At 43.7% G+C, this 27412-nt stretch overlaps 1 protein-coding gene across 5 annotated transcripts in view; it reads right to left on the bottom strand.

Annotated features, from left to right (window-relative positions):
* grik4 (glutamate receptor, ionotropic, kainate 4) overlaps positions 1-27412 on the bottom strand; it is a 1016493-nt gene that overhangs the window by 311052 nt on the left and 678029 nt on the right. For all 5 annotated transcript variants that reach the window (XM_061973003.2, XM_061973004.2, XM_061973005.1 and 2 more), the window contains one exon: positions 22332-22497. In XM_061973003.2, the coding sequence (XP_061828987.1) occupies positions 22332-22497 (166 nt within the window). The remainder of the gene's footprint in view (positions 1-22331; positions 22498-27412) is intronic.

Here is a 27412-nt window from a genome sequence, read left to right as displayed (position 1 = left end):
CTCCACAACGTGTGTAGGTGAATAATATATTACCTTTGTGATGACTCATCATTTAGCCTCGGGCAGAGTAAAGACCTACTTTTGTATGACTTTGCTACCAGTGTGAACTTTTAAACGTTCCAGAGGATACATGCCCAAATATTGATGTGCCAGCATAATCGCCGTCCCATTAACCCAGAATAACCATGACGGAAGGGTACCATAATTCATCAGTGCCTTTACATCAGTGGTTTTGAAGATTTTTAGCTACAACATTAAGGTCAAACCACATTGCAAGCAGGAAAGAATATGCAGCCAAAACACTGCGTGTAAGATTTGGTATGGAAAAAGGATAAATACAACGCAAAATAAGTTGTTTCAGCACTGAAAGACGTTTTGAGAGACCGTGAAAATGCGAAAAATAAAAAAGTTGAAGATAAAAGCCTGTGAAACAGAAAAACAATATACAGTGTACAACAACTATTAATATTGACATTGAAAACATCATGATACCAAAAAATATACATCAAAGTTATTGGATTTTTCAATGTTTGTATTTATTTGTTGCCAAAACGTGTTTCGGTGCCGATACAACTGGTGACTGTTTTCGTCTTGTGTTGTTTTTTTCCCCGTTTGTGAGGTGTTTACGTTCCTGTCCATCCATCCATCAATTTTCTACCGCTTGTCCCTTTTAGGGTCGTGGGGGGTGCTGGAGCCTATCTCAGATGCATTCGGGCGGAAGTTTGGGTTAACCCTGGACAAGTCACCACCTCATCGCAGGGCCATGTCCAGTGCTTTTGATTTGTAGTTTTCACATTCCCTGTCTGCCACTGAGTGCTGGCTCCCACACCTGTGCCTGATTGGAAACGGGTACAACCTAGTTGCCAATCAGGCTCTTTTATATGCCTGCCCTGCCTGTCTGTCTGTCAGTGTCGGATCATTGTTCCTTGTAAATGGTGGCCCTCGTTAGCCATTGCTACTCTACCGAGAGTGTATGTTATTTTCGAAACATGTTTTGTGTCTTGTGCACTTCCTAGCTGCACTTGCCTTCTTTTGTTAGTAAACATTTTTTTTACCTGTGTTCCGCCTTTTCGGCTGTCGCCTCTGCATCCCTGGCTGCAAACATTGTTACATTTTCTACAATGCATTTAGTTTCCTTCATACCAAATCATATTGGCAGCGTTTTGGCTCCAATGAAAAAAGAGAAAAGCTATATTTATACTGCACATTAGGGGTGTAACGGTACGCCAGAGTGCAGCATTAATATTTTCAGCTTGTAGCAAAGTTCCGCATATAGGCGAAGTATTCTTAAATAGGGACTTTGAACTGTACCGAACGTTCCTTTCCGAAAATACAGATACATACCGTACTTAACATATACCCAATATTTGCAATTTATTCAACCTCTGTCATGTAGTTTGACTGCAGTGCACTTGCTCCATTTAAATGTGGGTCTACCACATATTGACACCTGGGATGATAAACAGTGTCTTGCTACTCTTGTCCACCACATTGCCTCCCAAGCACTCACTTTCAGGATTTATTCTCCACTTCAGTTTTGTGTCATTATACGGCACTTACTCCACCGTAATGCTCACCTTGAAGAAAAATATGATTCCTGCACAAATCTCAGGGCTGGGCGGGCGTGTTCAAGTGGCAGCACCAACACTCACAGATGAATTATGCTACACGGTATTCAGTAAGTGTTTCGCTCTGGTTGTGGCTCTTGAATGGGGGCTGATACTTGCAATCCTCTGCCAACACACTCGGAGCAGAGTTTTGACAAACTATTTAGCTTCCGGCATACAGTAGGAAGGGGATTCATATGGCCCCATTTGTCGCAGTTTACCTGACACATAAAACCTGACAAATTTGGGGTGTGCAATATCCACTTCAGCCGCCAGACCGCTGTAGAGTGTTGCATATTTTAAAGTGTGCTTTGTGGCAATTACAATTTTGACCACAGCGTCAGTTGCTACGTAGAGTAACGCTTTCCATAATTTTCAGCAGACTGCATGGCAAAATTATCAACCCCCCCACCTTATTCTGACGCGAGATCCACCCATGAATGGGGCCATATGAACCCCTTCCCTATTGGAGCAGTAGTACAGTCGTACCTTGTTATTTGGTACTGGAAATGACCATGATAAACAAATTTCCATAAGGTAAGATTATTATTAATAAATTGAGTGATTTCATTGTTAGAGCATTAAAAACTGTATGGCTATCAAACTATTTTTTTTTTAAACATTATTAGAGCCATCCAAACATGAACTAACTGTTATGTTTGTTGTCTTCTCCCTGCCTTCTCTATTGGTTTTTTCAGTTTCTTCCACAGTCTTTTGTCCCCAACGAGGCACACCTGCTGCTAATCATCTCCTGGTAGTATTTAAGCGCGTCTCCACCAGCTGGTCCCCGCGGGTTATTGTTCCTGAACTCCGCTCTGACATGTGCTACCTTGATTCTGCTTCCCTGGTATGTTGCCTTCGCATATTTCTGTTATATTGACCTTGTTGTGTTTTTGTTTTCCTAGCCACCTTGTTTTAGAAGACTAGTTTTTGCCACGCTGTGTGCGTCCTGACCTTTGCTCCGCCAACCTCTGAAAGAGACTACTTTTGTTATATTTCCCATGGTGTGCACTTTGCCCCATCACCCTTAGTTACCATTTTGGACTTATTAAATATTTTCATTTGTTATCGCTTCCCTTGCCTCCATTCTCTGCATCCCGGGGTCCACCCTTGAACTCTATCTTAACATAATAACCGGCCTTTTCAAAATGGACCTCGCAGAGACGGACCCAGTAAAGCGGGAACTGCAACAACAGGCTATTCGCCTGGGGCAACAAGAGGAACAATTTGGGTTCCTTGGTGCGTGCGTCAACGCCATGACGGAACGCCAAGATGCCCGCCTCGACACATTGGAGCGACAGCTAAGTAGCGTACTCACCGCTCTGCAGGCCATGTCTCCTCCCACGGCCGTCCCAGCAGCCCCGCAGTTACCGCCACGTCCTGAAGATACTCCTTTGCCTAGCGACACTCCTCCTGCCGCCTGTCCACCACTCTCCAAGCCTGAGCGTTTCTCCGGCGAGTCAGGTGATGTACAAACTTTTCTCACCCAATGTGAGATCTACTTCGAACTTTTACCCGCGTCCTTTCCTTCAGAAAGAGCGCGCGTGGCGTTCATCTTGACCCGCATGAGTGGCCGGGCGTCTGCTTCGGCCACCGCAGAGTGGGTGCGTCAGTCACCCGTGTGCGCCTCATACGCCGCCTTCTCCAAGGCTTTAAAGAGCATTTTTCAACGCGAGAGGCCAGGGCGTGAGGCGGCGCGATCGTTGTTGCGTCTGCAACAAGGGCAGCGCAGCGTCACGGACTTCGCCATTGAATTTCGTAGACTGGCGGCGGAAAGCGAATGGCCCACTTCCGCATTGGTGGACGTTTTTTCCCTCGGCCTTGCAGATAAGGTCCGGAGACTTATGATTCCGCTCAAGACTCCCGATAGCCTCGACGAGCTGGTCGCTACGGCAGTGGAGGTGGAGACTCGCCTCGTTGACTGGGAGAGAGAGACTCCGACAACAAGGATGGCGCTCATCTGCATATAATGGGAGTGGCCATGGAAGGCATCAAATTACTGCCGCACCGATACCCATTGTCAATGCGGTATCGATATCACGAGAGGACGAACCAATGCAATTAGGAGGATCTCGCCTGACTCAAGCGGAGAGGGATCGTCGCTTTTGTCTCCATCTTTGTCTGTATTGTGGAGAGGCCGATCGTCGCCTGAACCGCTGCCCTCATCGTCCAGCTCGCCATCGTTCTCAAGCATCACCTCCTCGCACCCAAGCTCCACCCACTCGCCACACCCCAGCAACACATGCGCCAGCAACCGCTCCTGCTCCTCTACCGCCCTCTACAGGTCAGACTCTGTCACGACTTCAACTCACTGGCATACTCACCTGGGATAAGGATAAGCATTTTGACATTTGTGCTCTTATTGACTCTGGTTCTGATGACAATTTTATTGATGAAGCACTTGTTAAGCGTTTGGCCATTCCCGTTTCCAAATTACACAGACCTAGGGTGGTCCGATCCCTCGACGGGGGCCACCTGGCGAGCGTTACTCATCAGACTGAACCATTAACGTTAAAATTATCTGGTAACCATTTTGAGTCTATTTGTTTTCTCGTCATTCCCTCTTGCTCGGCTCCTGTTGTGCTTGGTCTTACCTGGCTAGCTCTGCATAATCCCCATATTGACTGGGTCAAGACAAAGATCATTAATTGGGGAAATTTTTGTCACACACATTGTCTCCAATCCGCATGCCCTCGATCGGACCCGCACGTGTCGTTACCCCAGAGATCATAGATTTGTCGGTTGTCCCCACAAATTACCATGATCTTAAGGAGGTCTTCAGTAAGGACCGCGCATTGTCACTACCACCACACCGTCCCTATGACTGCTCTATTAATCTACTCCCGGGTGCTACACTTCCTTCGTCCCGTCTTTATAATATTTCTAAACAAGAACGAGAGTCACTAGAGGACTATATCACCACGTCACTCGCTTCAGGTCTCATCCGCCCCTCCAACTCTCCTCTAGCCGCCGGGTTTTTTTTTGTGGAAAAGAAAGATAAGACACTCCGCCCTTGTATTGATTTTCGGACCCTAAATCTTATTACGATTAAAAATAAGTACCCCTTTCCGCTTCTCAACTCTGCTTTTAACCCCTTACACACGGCCAGATATTTTACCAAATTAGACCTCCCCAATGCTTATCACCTGGTCAGAATAAAGCAAGGGGACGAATGGAAGACCGCCTTTAACACACCACTAGGTCATTTTGAATATCTGGTCATGCCTTTTGGCCTCACCAATGCGCCGGCTGTTTTTCAAAACCTCATTAATGATGTTCTTCGCGACATGCTCGATCGATTTGTGGTCGTTTACTTGGACGATATCCTAATTTTTTCTCCTAACTCCGAACTTCACGTCCAGCATGTTCGCTTAGTTCTTCAACGTCTTCTAGAGAATAGACTTTTTGTCAAGGCTGAGAAATGCTTGTTTCACACTGAATCCGTTCCGTTCTTGGGGTTTATTGTAGAGAAGGGTCAACTCCGAGCAGATCCCGCTAAGATCAAGTCGGTGGTCGATTGGCCCACACCCACCACTAGAACGCACCTCCAAAGATTTTTAGGTTTTGCTAATTTTTACCGCCGTTTTATCCGCTATTTTAGTCAGGTAGCTGAACCTCTTACTAAGCTTACATCTACCAAGCTCCCCTTTTTGTGGACCTCTGAGACACAGAAGTCCTTTGAGAAACTTAAGTTGTTATTTACTTCAGCACCTGTTCTTATCCACCCTAACGTGTCCACTCAATTTTTTGTCGAGGTTGATGCTTCCGACTCCGGCGTGGGAGCTGTTCTTTCCCAGCGCTCTACCTCCGACCAGAGGCTGCACCCCTGTGCCTTCTTCTCACGTCGCCTGACTCCTGCTGAACGCAACTACGACATAGGTAACAGAGAACTACTCGCTGTTGTCTTAGCACTGCAGGAATGGAGGCACTGGCTGGAGGGCTCGGAGACTCCGTTTGTTGTGTTCACGGACCACAAGAATCTAGCATACATCCGCACTGCTCAACGGCTAAACCCAAGGCAAGCCAGATGGACATTATTCTTCACCAGGTTCAATTTTACTATAACCTTCCGACCCGGCTCTCAGAACGGTAAGCCTGACGCCTTATCCAGAATGTACGCCTGCCCCGAGGAGGAGGCCAAGACCGAGACCATCATCCCTCCATCACAAGTGCTGGGAGCTATACAGTGGGACATCGAGAGTCGCGTGACAGAGACACTCAAGAAGGTTCCTTCTCCTCAGAACTGTCCTCAGGGTCGTTTATTTGTCATTCCAGAACTCCGTCCGGAGGTCTTGAACTGGGCCCACAACTCCAAGATCGCCTGCCACCCAGGCATTACTCGTACGACTTACCTCCTAGCCCAACGCTTCTGGTGGCCTACTCTCAGGACTGACGTGACGGAGTACGTATCTGCCTGTTCCACCTGTGCCCGCAATAAGGCTTCTCATCGGGCACCAGCTGGCCTTCTACGGCCACTTCCCATACCCTCCCGCCCGTGGTCCCACGTGGCGTTGGACTTCATCACAGGACTTCCACCATCTAATGGCAACACCGCAATATTGACAGTGGTGGACCGCTTTTCCAAAATGGCACATTTCATTCCCCTTCCCAAGTTGCCCTCGGCACTCGAGACTGCAGAATTACTTACACGCCACGTTTTCCGACTGCATGGTATACCGGTGGATGTAGTCTCGGACAGGGGACCACAATTTTCTTCGGCAGTTTGGAAGGCTTTCTGCAATTCGTTGGGAGCATCACCGAGCCTCTCTTCTGGATACCACCCACAGACTAACGGTCAGACGGAGCGCACCAATCAGGATCTGGAGGCTGCCATCCGCTGCGTTTGCCACCAGCAGCCGGCCTCCTGGGCGCTCAGTCTATCTTGGATTGAGTACGCCCACAATACTCTCATCAGCTCGGCTACAGGTATGTCTCCTTTCCACTCTGCCTACGGGTACCAACCTCCTGCCTTTCCTTCCCTGGAATCTGAGGTCGCCGTTCCATCGGTTGCTGTCCACCTACGCCGTGCACGTCTAGCCTGGCAGAACACACGATCCGCACTGGCACGCACCTCGGAGCGCAACCAGCGTCTTGCCAACCGCCACCGCAGCACAGCTCCGGATTACAAGCCTGGTCAGAAGGTATGGCTGTCATCTCGTGACTTACCTCTCCAAGTTTCCTCCAAGAAACTGCAGCCACGTTTTATTGGACCTTACACCATCGAGCGAGTTATCAACCCTTCAGCGGTTCGCCTACATCTTCCGGACTCTCTCAAGATCCATCCGTCCTTCCCTGTCTCCCTACTCAAGCCTGTGTCCTCCAGTCCCTTGAGTCCTCCAGAAGTGCCTCCTCCTCCTCCCAGGCTGATCGATGGACACCAGGCGTTCACGGTCAAGGCCATTCTTGACGTGAGAAGAAGGGGCAGGGGTTTCCAGTATCTGGTCGACTGGGAGGGTTACAGGACCGATCTTGGGTGCCGCGATCGCTTATTCTTGACCCTTCTCTCCTTACTGTTTTTTATGAACGTTTTCCCGAGAAGCCAGGTAAGCCGCCAGGTGGCGTCCTTTAAGGGGGGAGTACTGTTATGTTTGTTGTCTTCTCCCTGCCTTCTCTATTGGATTTTTCAGTTTCTTCCACAGTCGTTTGTCCCCAACGAGGCACACCTGCTGCTAATCATCTCCTGGTAGTATTTAAGCGCGTCTCCACCAGCTGGTCCCCGCCGGTTATTGTTCCTGAACTCCGCTCTGACATGTGCTACCTTGATTCTGCTTCCCTGGTATGTTGCCTTCGCATATTTCTGTTATATTGACCTTGTTGTGTTTTTGTTTTCCTAGCCACCTTGTTTTAGAGGACTAGTTTTTGCCACACTGTGTGCGTCCTGACCTTTGCTCCGCCAACCTCTGAAAGAGACTACTTTTGTTATATTTCCCATGGTGTGCACTTTGCCCCATCACCCTTAGTTACCATTTTGGACTTATTAAATATTTTCATTTGTTATCGCTTCCCTTGCCTCCATTCTCTGCATCCCGGGGTCCACCCTTGAACTCTATCTTAACACTAACACCCATATAATCATTGTTATACTTGTTTCGCCCAATGTAGTTGTCTTGAGTGTGTTTTACTGTAGATTACAGTACTCATCGGTAGCCCTGAGGATCCTACAAGCCTCCAAGCTGTTGCCCGGCAACTAAAACAGGACCACTATGGAAAAATACCCTGTCACATCCTGGGTAATTCGTCTTAGTTACAACCGGGTGTGTGTTCTGCAAAAAAAACGCGATCAACAGTCGCAGCTACAATCATTAGCCTTGTTGTTACTTGTTAGCATTCCATCTTGTTAGCATAGCATTCCAAATTGCTCATGCCGAAGCAACAGGGAGAGCAGGCTTGGGCTACTTCCCAAAGACCCAAGTCAGCCAGGCCCAGACAGACGACATCTACTCGAGGAGGGGATCCGAGCAGGCTTGGAGGAAGAGCGAGAGGGCAGGGTAGTGGGACTCCGGCAACAGGGGGCATGGACAAGATGGGAGGGCACGTTGCAGCACAAAGTCACCTGGTCAAACATCATGCAGGCAGACCTCCACCGCGTCCGGTTCCTCGTGGCAGCAGTCTATGATTCCCTCCCTAGCCCAGCAAAACCTCCATGTTTAGGGGAAGAGAGAGACACCCTCCTGCTCCCTTTGCTCCGGAAGAGGCTCCTTGGAACATCTCCTCAGCAGTTGCCCAAAGTCTCTGGCTGATGGTCGCTATCGCTGGCGTCATGACCAGGTACTCAAAGCAGTTGCTGAGAGCATAGCCTCAGCCATAAGCAGCAGCAAGCAACATCATGCGCCAAAGAAGGCAATCTCATTCATCAAAGCTGGAGAGAGACCTCGTGCACGTCCAAAAACAATAACAGGACTCCTTCACACAGCCCCTGATTGGCAGCTACACGTTGACCTGGGAAAACAACTGTGGTTCCCCCAGCACATTGTAAAAACATCTCTACGGCCAGACATGATCATCATTTCAGAGGCTTCAAAACACCTCATCATGCTGGGACTAACAGTGCCTTAGGAGGAGCGGATTGAGGAAGCCAACGAAAGGAAACGTGCCATGTATCAGGAGCTGGTGGAGGACTGCAAGGGCAGGGACTGGAGGACTTTCTATGAGCCAACAGAAGTTGGCTGCCGTGGGTTTGCAGGACGCTCCCTCTGCAAAGTGCTTGGTCGATTGGGAGTCACAGGGGCGGCCAAAAGGAGGGCCATTTAATCCGCAAGTGAAGCGGCAGAGAAAGCCATGAGGTGGTTGTGGCTGAAAAGGGCAGATCCGTGGGTTGCTACTGGGACACAAGCAGGGACTTCATCACCCCGGCTTGGTCGCCTGGACGAGGGTGTCTGATGTTGCGAGACCCGAAACACCCGATGAATCCAGGATACATCACTGATGATGTGTCCCAGTGCATCCAGGAGATGTATCTTTCAAGATGTGGAGATGTATTATTAATGACGTCGGTGTTGCAGATGAAGTATATAGTTGAGCTCGGATTGGAAACCCTAGTGAGTTTAAAAGGTAAGTATGAATATGTGTTACTTTATTTGGCAGGCCTAATCAGACGACCCAGAGACCCCATTTTGGGGCCCCCCTCGTTTAGAGAGAGGATAAAATAACAACTGTCCCAGCAAGTACACGTAAGGGGATGGGGGATCGATCCATAAATTGGCGGTGTTAATACCAAGGGTAGTATCAGAATATGATTGATACTTGTGATTAGATCGGTATCTCATTTTCACAAAAACCTTCTTTTTGTCGTTTTTGTTACTGTGTACAAATTCAGGGAATATTTCCCTTAACACAGGAGGACCATGAGAGTAATGACTTTTAGTCACATTTATCTTGATAAAACGTCGGTGAAATGTGACAGGTGTCGTCACTTTTATGAAATACTGCATATGCTTTTTGTTGACTTTTGACAAAAAAAATCCCTATCAGAAACAACACTTCAGAACAGCATAATTTATTTCTGTGTTTTTCTTGTGATTGCAAATTTATTTGTCATTAAAAAGACAATAGAAGACAAATAAAAGACAATTGCTCTCGAGCACACTTTCATCTGTCGACAAAACCAAAATCCTAATAAAATAAATCAAACCATTTCCCCCCAAAAAGGCAGATATAACCTCCTCTGCAGGTTAATTGACATGATCAGTCCCTCTGGTGTATAAACCTAGCCCTACAATTATACTCATCTTGTCAGCTTTGCACACTTTGGTGTGTACTCATTACATCGTAAAGGAACCTCTGTTACCCAACCAGCACTGATTGCAGTTTACCAGTGGGAGTTGTAATGTCAAGTGTCAAACAAGGAAACAGTAGACAAACCAATTATCAAATCACAGAAAAATACAGCTCACTTTTATGTGGACAAAATCTTAGAATGTTTTTGTTGCATTAATATCTCCACAAAACCCTCATTTCACAGACATTTCCTTGGTTTTGGGGATTATTTCCATTCATTTGTTTCTATTGTACAATGTGCAAAGTATCCCTAATTGTTGATAGCTGGTAAACTTGTTCTTGGTATTCAAGTTCAATAGTGATAATATTGATTATACAGCACATACAGTTTGGACTCTTTTGTTATATTCTGCTTAGGAATGTACCGATCAACATTTTAGGCCTGAGATCCGATCCGATTTCGAGTCCCGATCGGATACTTTGACAGTAGATTATAAAACTGAAAAAGTTTTTTAGCAAGTAACTAAACACATTTTTATCAAGCAAATATTTTTACATTTAGAATTTGCTCGTATTGTTGTAGAGTAAATCAGAGGAGGTATTAAATGGTAAATGGGTTATACTTGAATAGCGCTTTTCTACCTTCAAGGTACTCAAAGCGCTTTGACACTATTTCCACATTCACCCATTCACACATACAGTCACACACTGATGGCGGGAGCTGCCATTCAGGCCCTAACCACAACTTATCAGGAGCAAGGGTGAAGTGTCTTGCTCAAGGACACAAGGGATGTGACGAAGTTGGTAGAAGGTGGGGATTGAATCAGGAACCCTCAGGATGCTGGCACGGCCACTCTCCCAAACATGCCACGCCGTCCCCCGGTAAATCTGTGGTATTGAATGCTACTTATAATTATTGTTAACAAAATAAAGTGTCTAGTGCACAATAGCTAAACCAAAAGCAAAATGTACTATTTGCTCCGATTTAAATCATTTGGGTTTTGCTGTATCCAGATACTAGCTCCCTGAAATTGTTAACAATAACAAAGACAACCAAAACATTATTTTACAATAAAGAAAACAAGAAAAAAAAAAATTGATCAAATTACCGTATTTTCTGGACCATAGGGCGCACCGGATTATAAAATGCAACGCCGATGAGCCGGTCTATTTTCATACAAAAGGCACACCGGATTATTAGGCACATTAAAGGGGTCATATGATTATTTTCTCAATTTAAAACATTTCCTTGTTTTAAATTTGTAATTAATTCCATGTATTGGTTGTTCTTTGGTCAAAATGTCCCATAAGAAGAAGCTTGTCGACTACGGCATCGACAAGGACTACAGTGGCGGACGCGTGCAAATTTTCAGGATTTATGCAGATCTCAAATACACATCAGCAGGTACCAGAAGGTAAGAAAAGTTGGTTTTGCATAATATTGTGAAACAAAACACCAGATAATATGGCTGCTAATGGGCACCATTTTGTGGTCCTTATGGGGTCCCCCAGGGCTCAATCCTTGCCCCAATTGTATTTGCGCTTTACCTTCTCCCCCTTGGTTCTATTTTTAGGAAGTACAGTATTGCATTTCATTTTTATGCCGATGATTGCCAGATTTATTTTCCCATGGCGCAGAATAACACGGTTCAACGTCTTATTGACTGCCTGCACGACATCAAAGTCTGGCTTTCAGCTAACTTCCTGAGCCTAAATGAAGACAAAACAGAAGTTATGTTGTTCTGTCCAAGTCGCTCTCCCTCCCCCAACGTTGACCTCGGCACTCTGACCCCGTATCTCAGCGACTGTGTCACAAACCTGGGGGTAAAGTTTGACTCAGATTTTAAATTCGGAAAACAAATCAGCAGCGTCGTTCAAAAAAGCTTTTATCAATTACGCCAAATAGCGAAAGTGAAACCGCTTCTATCAGGACATGATCTCGAGAAATTAATCCACGCCTTTTATCTCGACTTGTCTTGACTACTGCAATGCCCTGTATGTAGGCATTAGCCAGGCCTCACTCGCCCGCCTGCAGCTCGTGCAGAACTCTGCTGCTCGTCTGCTAACACAGACCCGCAGACGTGAGCATATCACCCCTATATTAGCGTCCCTTCACTGGCTCCCTGTGCGTTATCCAATCAATTTTAAACTCCTTTTATTTGTTTTTAAATGTCTAAACAACCTCGCGCCAACCTATCTCTCCGACCTCCTTCAGCCTTACTGCCCCACCCGATCCTTAAGATCAGCCGATCAGCTGCTGTTGACAGTCCCTGACACAAGGCTGAAGCTTAGAGGTGACAGAGCTTTCGCCGCTGCTGCTCCCAAGATCTGGAACGACCTACCTCTGAGTATTAGACAAGCCTCCTCTCTTCCTGTTTTTAAATCTCTCTTAAAAACATACTTTTATTCCATGGCTTTTAACACTGAGTGATATCCATCCTGCAATGGCGCCCCATAATACACCTGCTGTGAACCTGTTTTTATGTTTTTATTTATTCTATTTTATTTATTTATTTTTTATCGTGTTCTGTTTGTGTTGTGTTGTGTTTGCTCGGTACTCGTATTATCTTGTAACCTGCCCATTGTACAGCACTTTGGCTACCCCTGTAGTAAATTTTAAATGTGCTTTATAAATAAAGTTGATTTGATTTGATTTGACTTATACACACACACACCATAGTGATACTTGTATCTCTGACTAAAGTAGCCGTAATGGGCCGACAATCCATCAAGCGGTGCGGCTTCAAAGTCATACTGAAACATTTTCACAGATTTATCAGTGCTGTGTGTAATGTTCTTTCTTTTCAATGAAACATTTAAAGTTTTGCTGTTGTTTACTGGCGTCATATTGCAGTCTACACGTATCTCTTATGTAAGACTGCCATCTACTTGTCACACTTATAATTTCACCATGTACCAAGGAAAATTGCTTGGAGGTCAGTAAGCACAACCACAATTGTTCAGTCCATTAGGCGCACCGGGTTATAAGGCGCATTGTCGATTTTGACAAAATGAAAGGATTTTAAGTATGTTACTTTTATATCGTTTGTATAGTGATATTGTTCTAGGTATTGGTAGTATTGACATCTGAGCGTGTATCCCTTTTGAAGGAATATTTTGGAAGTATTGTAGCAAAATGATTTGCAAATGCGTACCCCAGATGAAGGTAGGGTGACCCATGGTCGACCCCGTGGTTTCAGACCAGTCGGACGTGCCCTAAACACCTCCACAGGGAGGCGTCTGGGAGGCATCCTGACTAGATGCCCGAACCACCTCATCTAGCTCCTCTCTATGCGGAGGAAAAGTGGCTATACTCTTGACTCCTTCCGAATGACAGTGCTTCTCAAATATTGTCACCCTATCTCTAAGGGAGCCCCCGCCCTGTGACAGTGGAAACACGATCATTATAACTTACTGTATTTTACGGACCATAGGGTGCACCAGATTATAAGGCGCACTGCGATGAATGGTTTATTTGTTATCTTTTTTTCCTACAAACCCCGTTTCCGTATGAGTTGGGAAATAGTGTTAGATGTAAGTATAAACGGAATACAATGATTTGCAAATCATTGTATTCCGTTTATATTTTTATCTAACACAATTTTCCAACTCAAATGGAAACGGGGTTTGTATATAAAACGCACCGGATTATAGGGCGCATTAAAGGGGTCATATTATTATATATTTTTTCTAACATAACATGTAATGGTGGTTCTTTGGTCAAAATGTTGCATAGATGATGTTTTACAGATCACCTTCAAGCCGCTTTCTGACAGTTGCTTCAGAATGCACCGTTTTGTGGGCGGTCTTATTTACGTGGCTCACCTTCGACAGCGTCTTCTCCCCGTCATCTTTGTTGTAGCGGTGTAGCGTGCAAGGACGGGAGTGGAAGAAGTGTCAAAAGATAGAGATAACAGTTTTAATGACATTCAGACTTTATTTAAATCAATAACGGATTAGCATCTCATCATCCGGAAACAACAACACCGGAAATGTGTCCTGTGAAAAACCGTCCAACCGGAACTCTAATAACTAAAGTTCCTTGGGTGAATAATGCAAACTCACTACACCGGTATGTTTTAGCGCTGTCATGGCGAGTTTACTGACAGATATAAGTAAGAACTTTACGCTACTTTATATTAGAAATGGCAACAGTGGAGGATGAATGTCCCATAACAAGAAGATAGAGAAAAAGAACAAGCTTATCGACTACGGTGTCGGCACGGACTACAAAGGCGGACTTGCGCAAATTTTCAAGACTTATGCAGATCCCAAAAACAGATCAGCAGGTACCAGAAGATGAGAAAAGTTTCTTTTGCATAATATTGCGAAACAAAACACCAGATCATGTCTTACCTTATACACACACCATAATAATACTTGCATGTTGAAATACAGCAAAGCATACTGATCTCTTATGTTTGACTACCATCTACTGGTCACATTTATTACACCATGTATCAAATAAAATTGCTTTGAGGTGGGTAAGCTCAACCAAACGTATTCTTACATTAGGCGCACTGTCAAGTTTTGAGGGAAAACAAGGACTTTAAATGCGCCTTATAGTCCGGAAAATACGGTGTTTGAGTACAAATATAATTCTGACAACTTGTGCCAAAACATGAACTTTGTTTTTTTTTACATAAAGTGATGGAAAGTCCATTGTTCTTGTCTTCAACACCAACACAAGTGCAAGTGGGTGTAAGGTGCTGACTGGTGGTGAGTATCGGTAAAGGCAAGGTGAAAAAAATAAAATAAATTCAATCTAAACCTGGGCCCCTGGAGAGGAGGTCCAGACTGAAGCCAAGGGAGAGAAAAAACCCTCATAGTCATAGCACACATAAACGTGTGTAACAGGGAAACATCAAAGAACACAAAGGACATTAAAGACATTAAAAGAACAGAGCTAATGCAACCAGCTGCCACTCCAGCAGTGCCACTTCTACACACAGCCACCAAAGTAAAACAACAACAACAAACAAAAAAAACATCTACACTGTGGTGGCCTCTGCGGTGTTCCACGCCATTGTCTGCTGGGGTGAGAGGAGCATAGCCAGAGACAAGAGCAGACCCAACAAAGCAACCATAAGAGCCGACTCCACCAACTGGCAGTGTCCAGTCCACATGGATCAGCGAGGATGCGTCTAAGGAGACCGAGGTGTCCGTTAAAGTGATTTAGAGGTAGAATCGATTGCTTCCATTAGTTGCATTGCTAGCCAGCTAGAACGAGATGATTTTTACATCTTAGACTGTAAGAAAAAAGTTTGTCGTCTTGTCTCTCATAAGGATTGTGAACGATTCCCCCAGAAAAGTACAGTTCCCCTTTAAAACACGCACACACGGCTGTGATTACACACAATTGGATTAGAGACCCACAGATTGAGATACACATTTCCAAATAATTTTGCTACAGTAATACTTCCGTAGAATATTTCACGTTCAGCTGAATGCACTCTTTAGCCATGTAAACAATGGGGGACATTGCTCGTGCCTATACTCATTTTTACACATGACTACAGATGATGCAGAAGCTACCTGCTGGAGACCAGTAGTGTAGTTCACTGTGCCGTGAGATACAGTCTGGTTTGCGGTATGAGATGATCTAATTTCACCTATTTGGGTTAAAAATATTTTTTGCAAACCAGTAATTATAGTCTGCAAATTATGTGTTGTTGTTGAGTGTTGGTACTGTCTAGAGCTCGGCAGAGTAACCGTGCAATACTCTTCCATATCAGTAGGTGGCAGCCGGTAGCTAATTGCTTTGTAGATTTCGGAAACAGCGGGAGGCAGCATGCAGGTAAAAAAGTGTCTAATGCTTAAACCAAAAATAAACAAAAGGTGAGTGCCCCTAAGAAAAGGCATTGAAGTTTAGGGAAGGCAATGCAGAACTAAACTAAAACTGAACTGGCTACAAAATAAACAAAACGTCGGTCCTGCCCCACAAAATCATGTCATTTGGGCAAAGCTCCACCTCTACTCCTGTGTGTCCACATCCACAGCACATGAAATTACTGAATTGGTCACCCTGGATTACGCTGTCAGCGGTGTGGGTGATTAATGAGGCCATAACAGGTGGACAAGCGGTTGACAGCAGGCTGCCAAAGTTGATAACTGACGGCCAGAGGGCGGGGCACCAAATCAGGCGGTTCTGGTGCATGCAACACGAGGCTTGTGGCATTTTCAACTGAATGAGAAGGGGTCTCACGGGAGGGTGTAATCAATACGGCCATTTTGTGGACACTCTTTTCAATGAATTAATCCAGTATGGATATCTGCTGCCTTCCACAGTCCAATCATTATATTTCACCTCCACCTGTTGAACAGCTTCCTCAACAACCCCTCTCCTTGTCTTTCATTGCCTCTTCAGTCCTCTTTCAGTCCAGAGACAGACTGCCAGAGGTGGGGCAAATAATGCTGAAAATTGGTTTATTTTGTCCCGAAAAAGTTGGTGTCTGAAGGGCACCTGAGAGGCCAGTCTTGGTTAATACCATTATTTTTGGCCAAGAGCTGTACACTGTAATAATCAACTCTCTGCCAGTCAGGTAGAAAATTCAATAATTGGGAAACAACTACTTTATTAAAGGCCTACTGAAATGTGATTTTCTTATTTAAACGGGGATAGCAGGTCCATTCTATGTGTCATACTTGATCATTTCGCGATATTGCCATATTTTTGCTGAAAGGATTTAGTAGAGAACATCGACGATAAAGTTCACAACTTTTGGTCGCTGATAAAAAAGCCTTGCCTGTACCGGAAGTAGCAGACGATATGCGCGTGACGTCACAGGTTGTGGAGCTCCTCACATCCGCACATTGTTTACAATCATGGCCACCAGCAGCGAGAGCGATTCGGACCGAGAAAGCGACGATTTCCCCATTAATTTGAGCGAGGATGAAAGATTTGTGGATGAGGAAAGTGAGAGTGAAGGACTAGAGGGCAGTGGGAGCGATTCAGATAGGGAAGATACTGTGAGAGGCGGGTGGGACCTGATATTCAGCTGGGAATGACTAAAACAGTAAATAAACACAAGACATATATATATATACTCTATTAGCCACAACACAACCAGGCTTATATTTAATATGCCACAAATTAATCCCGCATAACAAACACCTCCCCCCTCCCGTCCATATAACCCGCCAATACAACTTAAACACCTGCACAACACACTCAATCCCACAGCCCAAAGTACCGTTCACCTCCCCAAAGTTCATACAGCACATATATTTCCCCAAAGTCCCCAAAGTTACGTACGTGACATGCACATAGCGGCACGCACGTACGGGCAAGCGATCAAATGTTTGGAAGCCGCAGCTGCATGCGTACTCACGGTACCACGTCTGCGCATCCAACTCAAAGTCCTCCTGGTAAGAGTCTCTGTTGTCCCAGTTCTCCACAGGCCAATGGTAAAGCTTGACTGTCATCTTTCGGGAATGTAAACAATGAAACACCGGCTGTGTTTTGTGTTGCTGCAGCCGCCCGCAATACACCGCTTCCCACCTACAGCTTTCTTCTTTGCTGTCTCCATTGTTCATTGAACAAATTGCAAAAGATTCACCAACAAAAATGTCCAGAATACTGTGGAATTTTGCGATGAAAACAGACGACTTAATAGCTGGCCACCATGCTGTCCCAAAATGTCCTCTACAATCTGTGACGTCACGTGCCGGCGTCATCATACCGGGACGTTTTCAGCAGGATATTTTGGGCAAAATTTAAAATTGCACTTTAGTAAGCTAACCCGGCCGTATTGGCACCCCCCCGAAAGGGACAAGCGGTAGAAAATGGATGGATGGATGGCCTAGATCAGGGGTGTCAAACTCATTTTCATTAAAGTCCACATCGCAGTAATGGCTGCTTTCAGAGGGCCGCCTTTTTAAAATTAATTTACAATATGCATGCGGTTAATAACATGTGATTAATCATGATTAATTTAAATGCACATGCATTTGATTATTAGATGTGTTATGTATAACTTGCTTTAAAATCTTAAATACAATGTGACAAGCAGATATTTAACTATTTGTTTTTATCTCACAAAAATAGTTTTGCAATACACCATACAAAATAATTGGCATGATCAGATATTAATAAAGTTTAAAACATCCTTTTTTTTCCGTCAAAATTGAAAGAACAAATGCATTTAGCAAAAAAAAAAAAGAAGAAAAAAAAAGTCTTATTGAAACCCATTTTTTCCAGAATTTTGCGGGTCACATAAAATTATGTGGCGGGCCAGAACTGGCCCCCGGGCCTTGAGTTTGACACATATGGCCTAGATAATATGTACAGTATGTACCGGTAAATGTGACATACTGTATTATACAGTTTGCCCCACAGACACTTTCATAACCCATTTTTTGAGTCTTTCTGCAATAGCGTTGTATTGTATGCCGGTATTAGTATAGTACCGCGATACTAATGAATCATATTCGGTACTATACCGCCTCTAAAAAGTACCGGTCCCCCACCCGTCGTTATCGTCGTCACGTCGTGTCATGCAGAGAAGCAATCACAGAGTACTTACAAGCAGACACAGTGTGTAGACAGAAAGGAGAGAACGGACACATTTTGGCTCAAAAACTAACAACAAAGGTGACGTTATAACACTGAAACACCCTCAGGAAGAGGTGCTTTAAGACATGGCTAGCTAGCTAGCGGCTAATGTCTATCCGCAGTCAACGGTGTTGTAACTATTACTAAATCACTAGTCCTTGTCTTCATGGCGACAAGTCAAGTATATTTATATCAAGTATCATCCCAGTAAGACACGTAGTAGCTATACATGCTTCGCTACACATCGGAGTCATGACATTGAATGTGTTAAATATGGTCTATAGCTGACAAGATTTCACTATGTCCGATCATTAACCATTGAGACGATCATCTTGATTTTGAACACACTAAATAAAAGTGAATGAAGGCATACTTAGTCAACAGCCATACATGTCATACTAAGGGTGGCCGTATGAACAACGCCAACACTGACATAAATATGTGCCATATAGTGAAACCGCACTTAACAACAATGACAAACACATTTTGGGAGAATATAACAAACACTACAGAACAAATTCCCAGAATTCCCTGCAGCACCAACTTTTCCGGGACGCTACAATATAAACAAACACCATTGGTGGATCTACACTTAACATCCACTGTAATGATACCAAGTACAAGAGCGTATCCAGTCGATACTACTATGATTAAATCAATATTTTTTAGCATCACAAAATTTATTTCGTTTTTGTTTTTTATATTATGTTTATAAACTCAGGAAATATGTCCCTGGACACATGAGTACTTTAATTATGACCAATGTATGATCGATACCTAAAGTGCCAATGATTGTCACACACACACTATGTGTGGCAAAATTATTCTTTGCATTTGACCCATCACCCTTGATCACCCTCTGGGAGGTGAGGGGAGCAGTGGGGAGCAGTGGGCAGCAGCGGTGGCCGCGCCCAAAATTTTTTTTGGGTGATTTAACCCCCAATTCCAATCCTTGATGCTGAGTGCCAAGCAGGGAGGTAATGGCTCTCATTTTTATAGTCTTTGGTATTACTCGAGATACATTTGTGGTATCATCCAAAACTAATGTAAAGTATCAATCAACAGAAGAATAAGTGATTATTACATTTTAACAGAAGTGTAGATAGAACATGTTAAAAGAGAAAGTAAGCAGATATTAACAGTAAATGAACAAGTAGATTAATAATTAATTTTCTATCACTTGTCCTTAATAATGTTGACAAAATAATAGAATGATAAATGACACAATATGTTATTGCATACGTCAGCAGACTAATTAGGAGTTTTTGTTTGTTTACTTACTAATAAAAGACAAGTTGTCTAGTATGTTCACTATTTTATTTAAGGACAAACTTGCAATGAGAAACATATGTTTAATGTACCCTTAAGATACATTAAAATAAAGCCAATCATGACATTTTTTGTGGTGCCTTTTGTTTAGAAGAGTACCAAAAAGTACCGAAAAGTACTGAAATAAATTGATAAATCTTGGTATCGGGACAACACTAGTCTGCAATATGTTTGATTCTGAAGGCGTTCCCAGATTGCAAATGAAACCACGTCACCCTCTCAAAAAAAAAAAAAAATTATCTTTTCAAAAATGCTGTCTAAATATAATTCTGTTTACATACACATCTTGAAGTCGTTACCCCACACCCGGCTGAGAGTCTGACTTAACGTTTAAATAAGAACATCCACCTTACTCAGACATCACTATGCAGCCATATTGCAAAACCCCGTGAACAGAGGCATCCAAAAGTACACGCGAGCTCATGAACCTTATGATTTGACACTTTAGCATTGTTTAACATGATTATCCAACATTGTAAAAACATTTATAAGTCAGAAGAGATGACATCCATTATAGGTCCTCGATAAGCTGCAGTAAATAACTTCCCATTAGGATAGTGTGGTTCAAAGTGTCTTAGTCTAAATGATATACGGTGGGTGAATTTGTGCGTCTGAAAGCCTTAAACCAACTGCCAGACAGAAAAAAAAAAAAGGAGGTGAGCTGGTGCCACTCAGGGTCATGCTGCCTTTGTCTGGGGAGCTGTAATTACTGCTCGATGGACTACAAGAGGGTGGGAACTGGCCATGATTTAATCTTCCTTTGTATTTACAAAAATAAATTCGCCCCAAGGGGATCGAGAGGCTTTTTTGAGGTCATTCAGTTTAGTATCTTTAGAATCTAACGAGTGCCTTGGACAGGGAGGTGCTGAGATCAATGGTGGCCTCAACTGCAAGCCTTGTTCGTTTTGCTTTGTCTTTCAGTCAATCAGAAGTGTTTCTGGATGAGAAGACCAATTTAATTTGGATTTAAATATGACGGCGATGGAGAGCAGGTGATTTATTTTGGGATGTTGGCAACTTGTGCGCTCTGCGGATTGCAGCGGTGTGTCAGAAGGGTTAGATGTTGATGAAGTGTTTGTGGAACACAGTTGTTGTGCATCCGGTAAGGCTCAGCATGACAACTCATTTTAAAAAGGTTGGCATTTAAAACGAGAGTGAGAATGAGAATATGAGAATCAGCACCTCCAAGTCCGAGTCCATGGTTCTCGCCCGGAAAAGGGTGTAGTGCCACCTCCGGGTTGGGGGAGGAGACCCTGCCCCAAGTGGAGGAGTTCAAGTACCTCGGAGTCTTAAAACTATTAAAAAGCAAAAGCTACCAAACCAACGGTTTGCAGATGATGTGGTCCTGATGGCTTCATCTGGCCAGGATCTTCAGCTCTCACTGGATCGGTTCGCAGCCGAGTGTGAAGCGACTGGGATGGGAATCAGCACCTCCAAGATGAGTCCATGGATTCGCTCTGTGGGGAGTGCTCAGAGAGTATGGGGTATCGGACTGTCAGATTGTGGCGGTCCGCTCCCTGTATGATCAGTGTCAGAGCTTGGTCCGCATTGCTGGCAGTAAGTCGGACACGTTTCCAGTGTGGGTTGGACTCCGCCAAGGCTGCCTTTTGTCACCGATTCTGTTCATAACTTTTATGGACAGAATTTCTAGGCGCAGTCAAGGTGTTGAGGGGATCTGGTTTGGTGGCTGCAGGATTGGGTCTCTGCTTTTTGCAGATGATGTGGTCCTGATGGCTTCATCTAGCCAGGATCTTCAGCTCTCACTGGATTGGTTTGCAGCTGAGTGTGAAGCGACTGGGATGAGAATCAGCACCTCCAAGTCCGAGTCCATGGTTCTCGCCCGGAATAGGGTGTAGTGCCACCTCCGGGTTGGGTAGGAGATCTTGCCCCAAGTGGAGGAATTCAAGTACCTTGGAGTCTTGTTCACGAGTGAGGGAAGTGTGGATCGTGAGATCCACAGGCTGATCGGTGCGGCATCTTCAGTAATGCGGACACTGTATCGATCCGTTGTAGTGAAGAAGGAGCTGAGCAGGAAGGCAAAGCTCTCAATTTACTGGTCGATCTACCTTCCCATCCTCACCTATGGTCATGAGCTTTGGGTTATGACCGAAAGGACAAGATCACGGGTACAAGCGGCCGAAATGAGTTTCCTCCGCCGGGTGGCGGGGTTCTCCCTTAGAGATAGGGTGAAAAGCTCTGCCATCCGGGAGGAACTCAAAGTAAAGCCGCTGCTCCTCCACATCGAGAGGAGCCAGATGAGGTGGTTCGGGCATCTTGTCAGGATGCTACCCGAACGCCTCCCTAGGGAGGTGTTTAGGGCACGTCCGACCGGTAGGAGGCCACGGGGAAGACCCAGGACACGTTGGGAAGACTATCTCTCCCGGCTGCCCTGGGAACACCTCGGGATCCCCCGGGAAGAGCTGGACGAAGTGGCTGGGGAGAGGGAAGTCTGGGCTTCCCTGCTTAGGCTGCTGCCCCCGCAACCCGACCTCAGATAAGCGGAAGAAGATGGATGGATGCATATAAAACGCTGTTTGCACTTTGTTGACATGTGTAGGGATGGTGTTGTGTGAGCAATCTCTCCAGGTGTGTTTTGTCATGTGCGTGTTTGACGCTGTACTCACAGTCGGCCTGTGCGCAGATGAGGCAGGCGGCGGTGCTGTTAAAAAAGGTGAGAAGGCTTGCTACAGCCAAACTGACGTCCGAGTTGGTTGGCCTCAGGTCCAGAGTGGTGAACCGAGGGAACTGGACCTTCAGGATGTCTTCCGGAGCCACCTTCACGTAGGGAACCTACACAGGGATATAAGGGTCAGTCAAAACATGGATTATTAGGTGATGTTATTTATCACAAAAGTTTGAGCTGTTCACACTCCACCTTAATTCCAGCTTGCATAGCTAAGGATTCCTGTTCTGACACTGCCTATTTTTTTTACTTTTTTCATATGTCTTACTGGTATTTGTGTTACGTCTGCGGGGACGCATAGCTGCGCTGGTAGCGTTCCTTCCAAAGCAGAACACAAGCAGGAGCAGCGTGCAGGTATGATTAAGGTTTTAATAAATTAACGCAGCACAAAAATACAAAAACTGATAACGCTAACAAGCGTGGAGCTAAAAAAAAAATGTCACCAAGGTTGAACAGTGAGGAATACTGTAGTGCGGAAGAAATACTGGAGCTAGGCAAAAAACTAGCGGTAACGTGAATGTTGCTTATAGCATGCATTGACCCAGCAACTAATTCTGGGTGACAGATAAAGGGGAGTGATTAACCAAAACACCTTGTGGGAACACTAATTGCTAAACAAATACAGGTGAGGAGAATCAGTGCCCATAGAAACCAACAGTAAACAGGGAAAGAGGCTGCACCCAGGAAGCAGACCAAAACAGAAAAACCACCAAACCTAAATCATGCCATGGCCCAGGTGATGGATCATGACGATTGTATTCTTTATCTCTACTCATGGTTCTTACTATTTTACATGTTTTATCACTTTTATTTTCCAACGTTCCTCAGATGAGTTATCTGCCTCAGGGGTTTATCGGCTGTGATAGTGTTTACTCACATGGGTCCTCTGTACTCAGCCATGCAATCATTGGTCCATATAGTTGCATACGTGTGTATGTTGTGTGTGTGTGTTTGTGTTTGTGTATCTGTGTCCGTGCGTACATATGTACAATTCAATAGAAGTATGCGCAGTATTATACCTTAACCCGGGGGTCAGCAACCCGTGGCTCTCGAGCCGCATGCGACTCTTTAGGGCCTCCCTGGAGCATTTTGTGGACAAACATGACACTAACCTTCCCAATTGTTAGAAAGCCCACTGTTTAATATGTTTAATATGAGTATTTGGTGAACATTGTTTTGTCTTACTAATTTTGGCGGTTCTTGAACTCACCATTGTGTGGACTTTGATGCAACAGTTTGTTTACATGTAAAATCTTCCACTCCTTCTTTGTCTCATTTTGTCCACCAAACGTTTCATGCTGTGTATGAATGCACAAAGGTGCGCTTTGTTGATGTTATTGATTTGTTGTAGTGCTAAAATGCTATTTAGGCTAGCTGTATGTTCATATTGCATCATTATGCCTCTATGGAAGATATATTTGAGCTCATTTAATCTCCTTTACTTTTATCCTCATTGTATTTAGTTTATATTTGCATGTCTCATGACACATTATCTGTATGCAATATTGGCTGCATTTCAGATAGTTGTTTGTGTGCCATGTTGTTCCAGACCACAGCAAACGTCACCTAATTATAAGTGCGCCTTATAGTCCGGGAAAGACGGTACTACATTTCCTATACAAACAATTGAACGCCATTAAGCAGCAGACAGCAACAGAGATGAATAGACGATATTTGTAATGATTTTATTTTTGAGAGTCCAAAAATGTTTGCACGCACACAGAAATAATATTCTCTCTCTCTCTCTCTCTCTCTCTCTCTCTCTCTCTCTCTCTCTCTCTCTCTCTCTCTCTCTCTCTCTCTCTCTCGCAAACATCTGTCTTTACAGTGTGATCGCCTCCTTTCTCACAGCCATTACGGCGTAAGTTTGCCAGTTTGCATAAACTTTCTAAACTCCGTAAGACAGGGGTGTCAAACGTACGGCCCGCGGGCCTGACAGGTTTTATGCAGCCCGCGGGATGAGTTTGCTAAGTATAAAAATGAGCCGACTTTTTTGAATGAAAGAAACTGCTGTTCTAAATATGTCCACTAGATGTCGCAATAGTAATTATTTGTATCTTTTTAGATGATGCTACATAAGTAAAAAAAAAAAAAAAAGAACCACATGATATAAATGAAAATGAGCAAACTATATAAATAACATACTGTAATTTGATGTTGATATTATTTTTTAATCTTGATAGATTAAAAAATAACATCAATAAATTGACTGATGAACATTATCATATAATTTATTCAAAAAGTATAAATAACAATAAAAATAAAGATACAATACTTTTAACCACAACATGTCAGTGTAAAAAAAACAAAAAAACTTTATGATTTGTACATTTTCAGAATGTGCTTGTTCTATTTTTAAACAAAGAAAACCATCTGAAGTTGTCTTTATTTTTAAGTTATCGTGCCGTGATTTTACCAGTCCGGCCCACTTGGGAGTAGATTTTTCTCCATGTGGCCCCCCGATCTAAAATGAGTCGCAAGGTAATAGACACAAAACAGAGGCAGCAGAACAGTTTTAGTCCTAATAAATCACACCGAAAGAGCTTTTTCTGCTTGCTCACACTGTAGGCGGACACTACCCTCTACCCTCCCTTATATTTTCCTTGCTTGGCTTCTTCGTCTCGTCTTGTGTTCTCTTCATTTTCTAAGAACCTCTTATTTGCACTGTTCTGGAATTGATTACCTGGTCTCTGTACGCAATTGACAAGATATTCGACTCTGCTGCTAATTTGCCACACAGGTGTGGCTGACAGCTTTAATTGGTAACTAGCTTCCAGGAAAACTAATATGACAGCATAATGTTGGTGGAAAACATTGCCTTTATTGTGTCATCAAAAATTAGACAAGGGCTAAGGAAAGGAAAGTCAGCCAAGGCCGTCTAGAAGGAATCAATAAATACATTTGTCCTGTCCACTTCAATTGGGCAAGCAATCTTCTAATTGATTATGATGTTCTTCTAGCTCTGATTTAATGTAGTATAATAAATACAATGTATTCCCTTGTGACCAGCAATTAATTTAGCTTACCAACCGCAATCGTACTCCAAGGTGTGTCTAACACGAGCAAATTCCTGCAGCCGGCGAGCTACTCGGAGGCCTGCGAGGGAAGTGGGCTGAAAGCGGCTGGCAAGGTGTTGGGTTGGTCAGCTGGCAAAGACATTAGGGCAGAACGCAGCAGGGCTTGAAGGAGATACCGGAGGACGTGCCGAGTGTGAGAGGAGGAACAAGGAAAGGGGGCCTCTTCATCATAGCAGATTGCCTTGTCTGTGCGCTTCTCAGTGCCCATACATCGCCTTCCCCTCGTCCCTATATCCCCTCGATTGGATTTTCATCCTTGCCCATCGTTGTGTAATGGAGTCCCTAGATGTCTGGATGGATGGAGATGCAGCCGGTGCTGACAGTTTTACGGCGGAAAGATCAAACCTTGGTAACAAGAAGCCTTAAACCTGGGTAATAGTTGTACAGCGCACTGGGGAAATGTGCAAATGTGCTTTCGGTGTGTCTTTCCGTTGTCGATTTCTCTTTTTCCCTTTTCTAATCGTTGTGCCCTTCTCTTGTTTTCCCTATTTTTTTTACTCCAAACTTTGTTTGTTTCATTCTCAAAATTCTGACCTGGTTCCCCTGTCCATAGGCGCAAATCTACATTTCTGCCAGTGGGTGCGCCGTGTGTGTGTTTTAGTGTCGTCCCGATACCAATATTTTGGTACCGGTACCAGTACCAAAAGTATTTTGGTACTTTAGGGTACCTTTCTAAATAAAGGGGACCACAAAAAATGTCATGATTGGCTTTATTTAAACAAAAAAAATCTTACTCTACATTAAACATATTTATGATTGCAATTTAGTCCTTAAATAAAATAGTGAACATACTAGACAACGTGTCTTTTATTAGTAAGTAAACAAACAAAGACTCCTAATTAGTCTGCTGACGTATGCAGTAACATATTGTGTCATTTATCTTTCTATTATTTTGTCAACATTATTAGGGACAAGTGGTAGAAAATTAATTATTAATCTACTTGTTCATTTACTGTTAATATCTGCTTACTTTCTCTTTTAACATGTTCCATCTACACTTCTGTTAAAATGTAATAATCAGTTATTCTTTTGTTTGATACTTTACACTAGTTTTGGATGATACCACAAATTTGGGTATCAATCCGATACCCAAATAATAATTTTTCTTCTGAATATTTTTTGTGTATTGGTAAGTTTTTCACATCAGTACTTGCGCTTTGACTCTAACTATTTGAAATATTGCATTTTTTTTATTGTGTGAATACTGCAAATATTCACACATATGGTTTTATACACCAAAATGCATCTATTTATTCTTCTTCTTCTTCTCCAGATTTTGGCGAGCTCTACCTTCCACATTTTTCACCCAATTCAAACCGTTCCAACTTCAAACTGTTTAGCCTATTTGGGAATCGCGGGCTTTCCCTTGTCAAATTCCAAAAATTCCCAGATTTCCCAGAATTCCAGGTTTTCCGGAGGAAGTAGGACAGTAATTAGAAGAGGCAATTCCTGAAGGAATTGCTTGTGAATTTTCCAATGCTGAAGTTGAAGTGAAATGCTGACAGAATGTAGAATTAATGTAAGAATAGTTTGAATGTTGGAATGGCTTGAATGTTGAAGAGTTTGACTTTCCAGGAGAATCAGACTTTGGTTTGGAACTTGGGAAAGTGTGAGTTGGATGAGTGGAATTTGTTGATGTTGGAATGGTTTGAATAGGTTGAAAAATGTGCAAATTGTGGAAGTTTTAAATCATGGACAATTCATTTTGAATGGGGAAAATGTCCCTGAGAACTGAGAATTCTTGGAAAACAAGGGATTTTTAAAAATTTGTTGAAGGAGAGCACACAATTTTGAACAGGCTGAATATTTTGGAGTTGGAAAGGTTTCAATCGGATGAAAAATGTGGGAAATTGTAGAACTTTGAAGAACGTCCCAACTGGTTTAAATGGGAATTTTTTTTTAAATGTGTGAATTTCTAAAAAATTTGGGAAATTCGGTAAAAGCT

Source organism: Nerophis lumbriciformis, linkage group LG17, assembly GCF_033978685.3.
Source record: "Nerophis lumbriciformis linkage group LG17, RoL_Nlum_v2.1, whole genome shotgun sequence".
Lineage (NCBI taxonomy): Eukaryota > Metazoa > Chordata > Actinopteri > Syngnathiformes > Syngnathidae > Nerophis > Nerophis lumbriciformis.
This window is presented reverse-complemented; position numbering and strand designations above follow the sequence as displayed.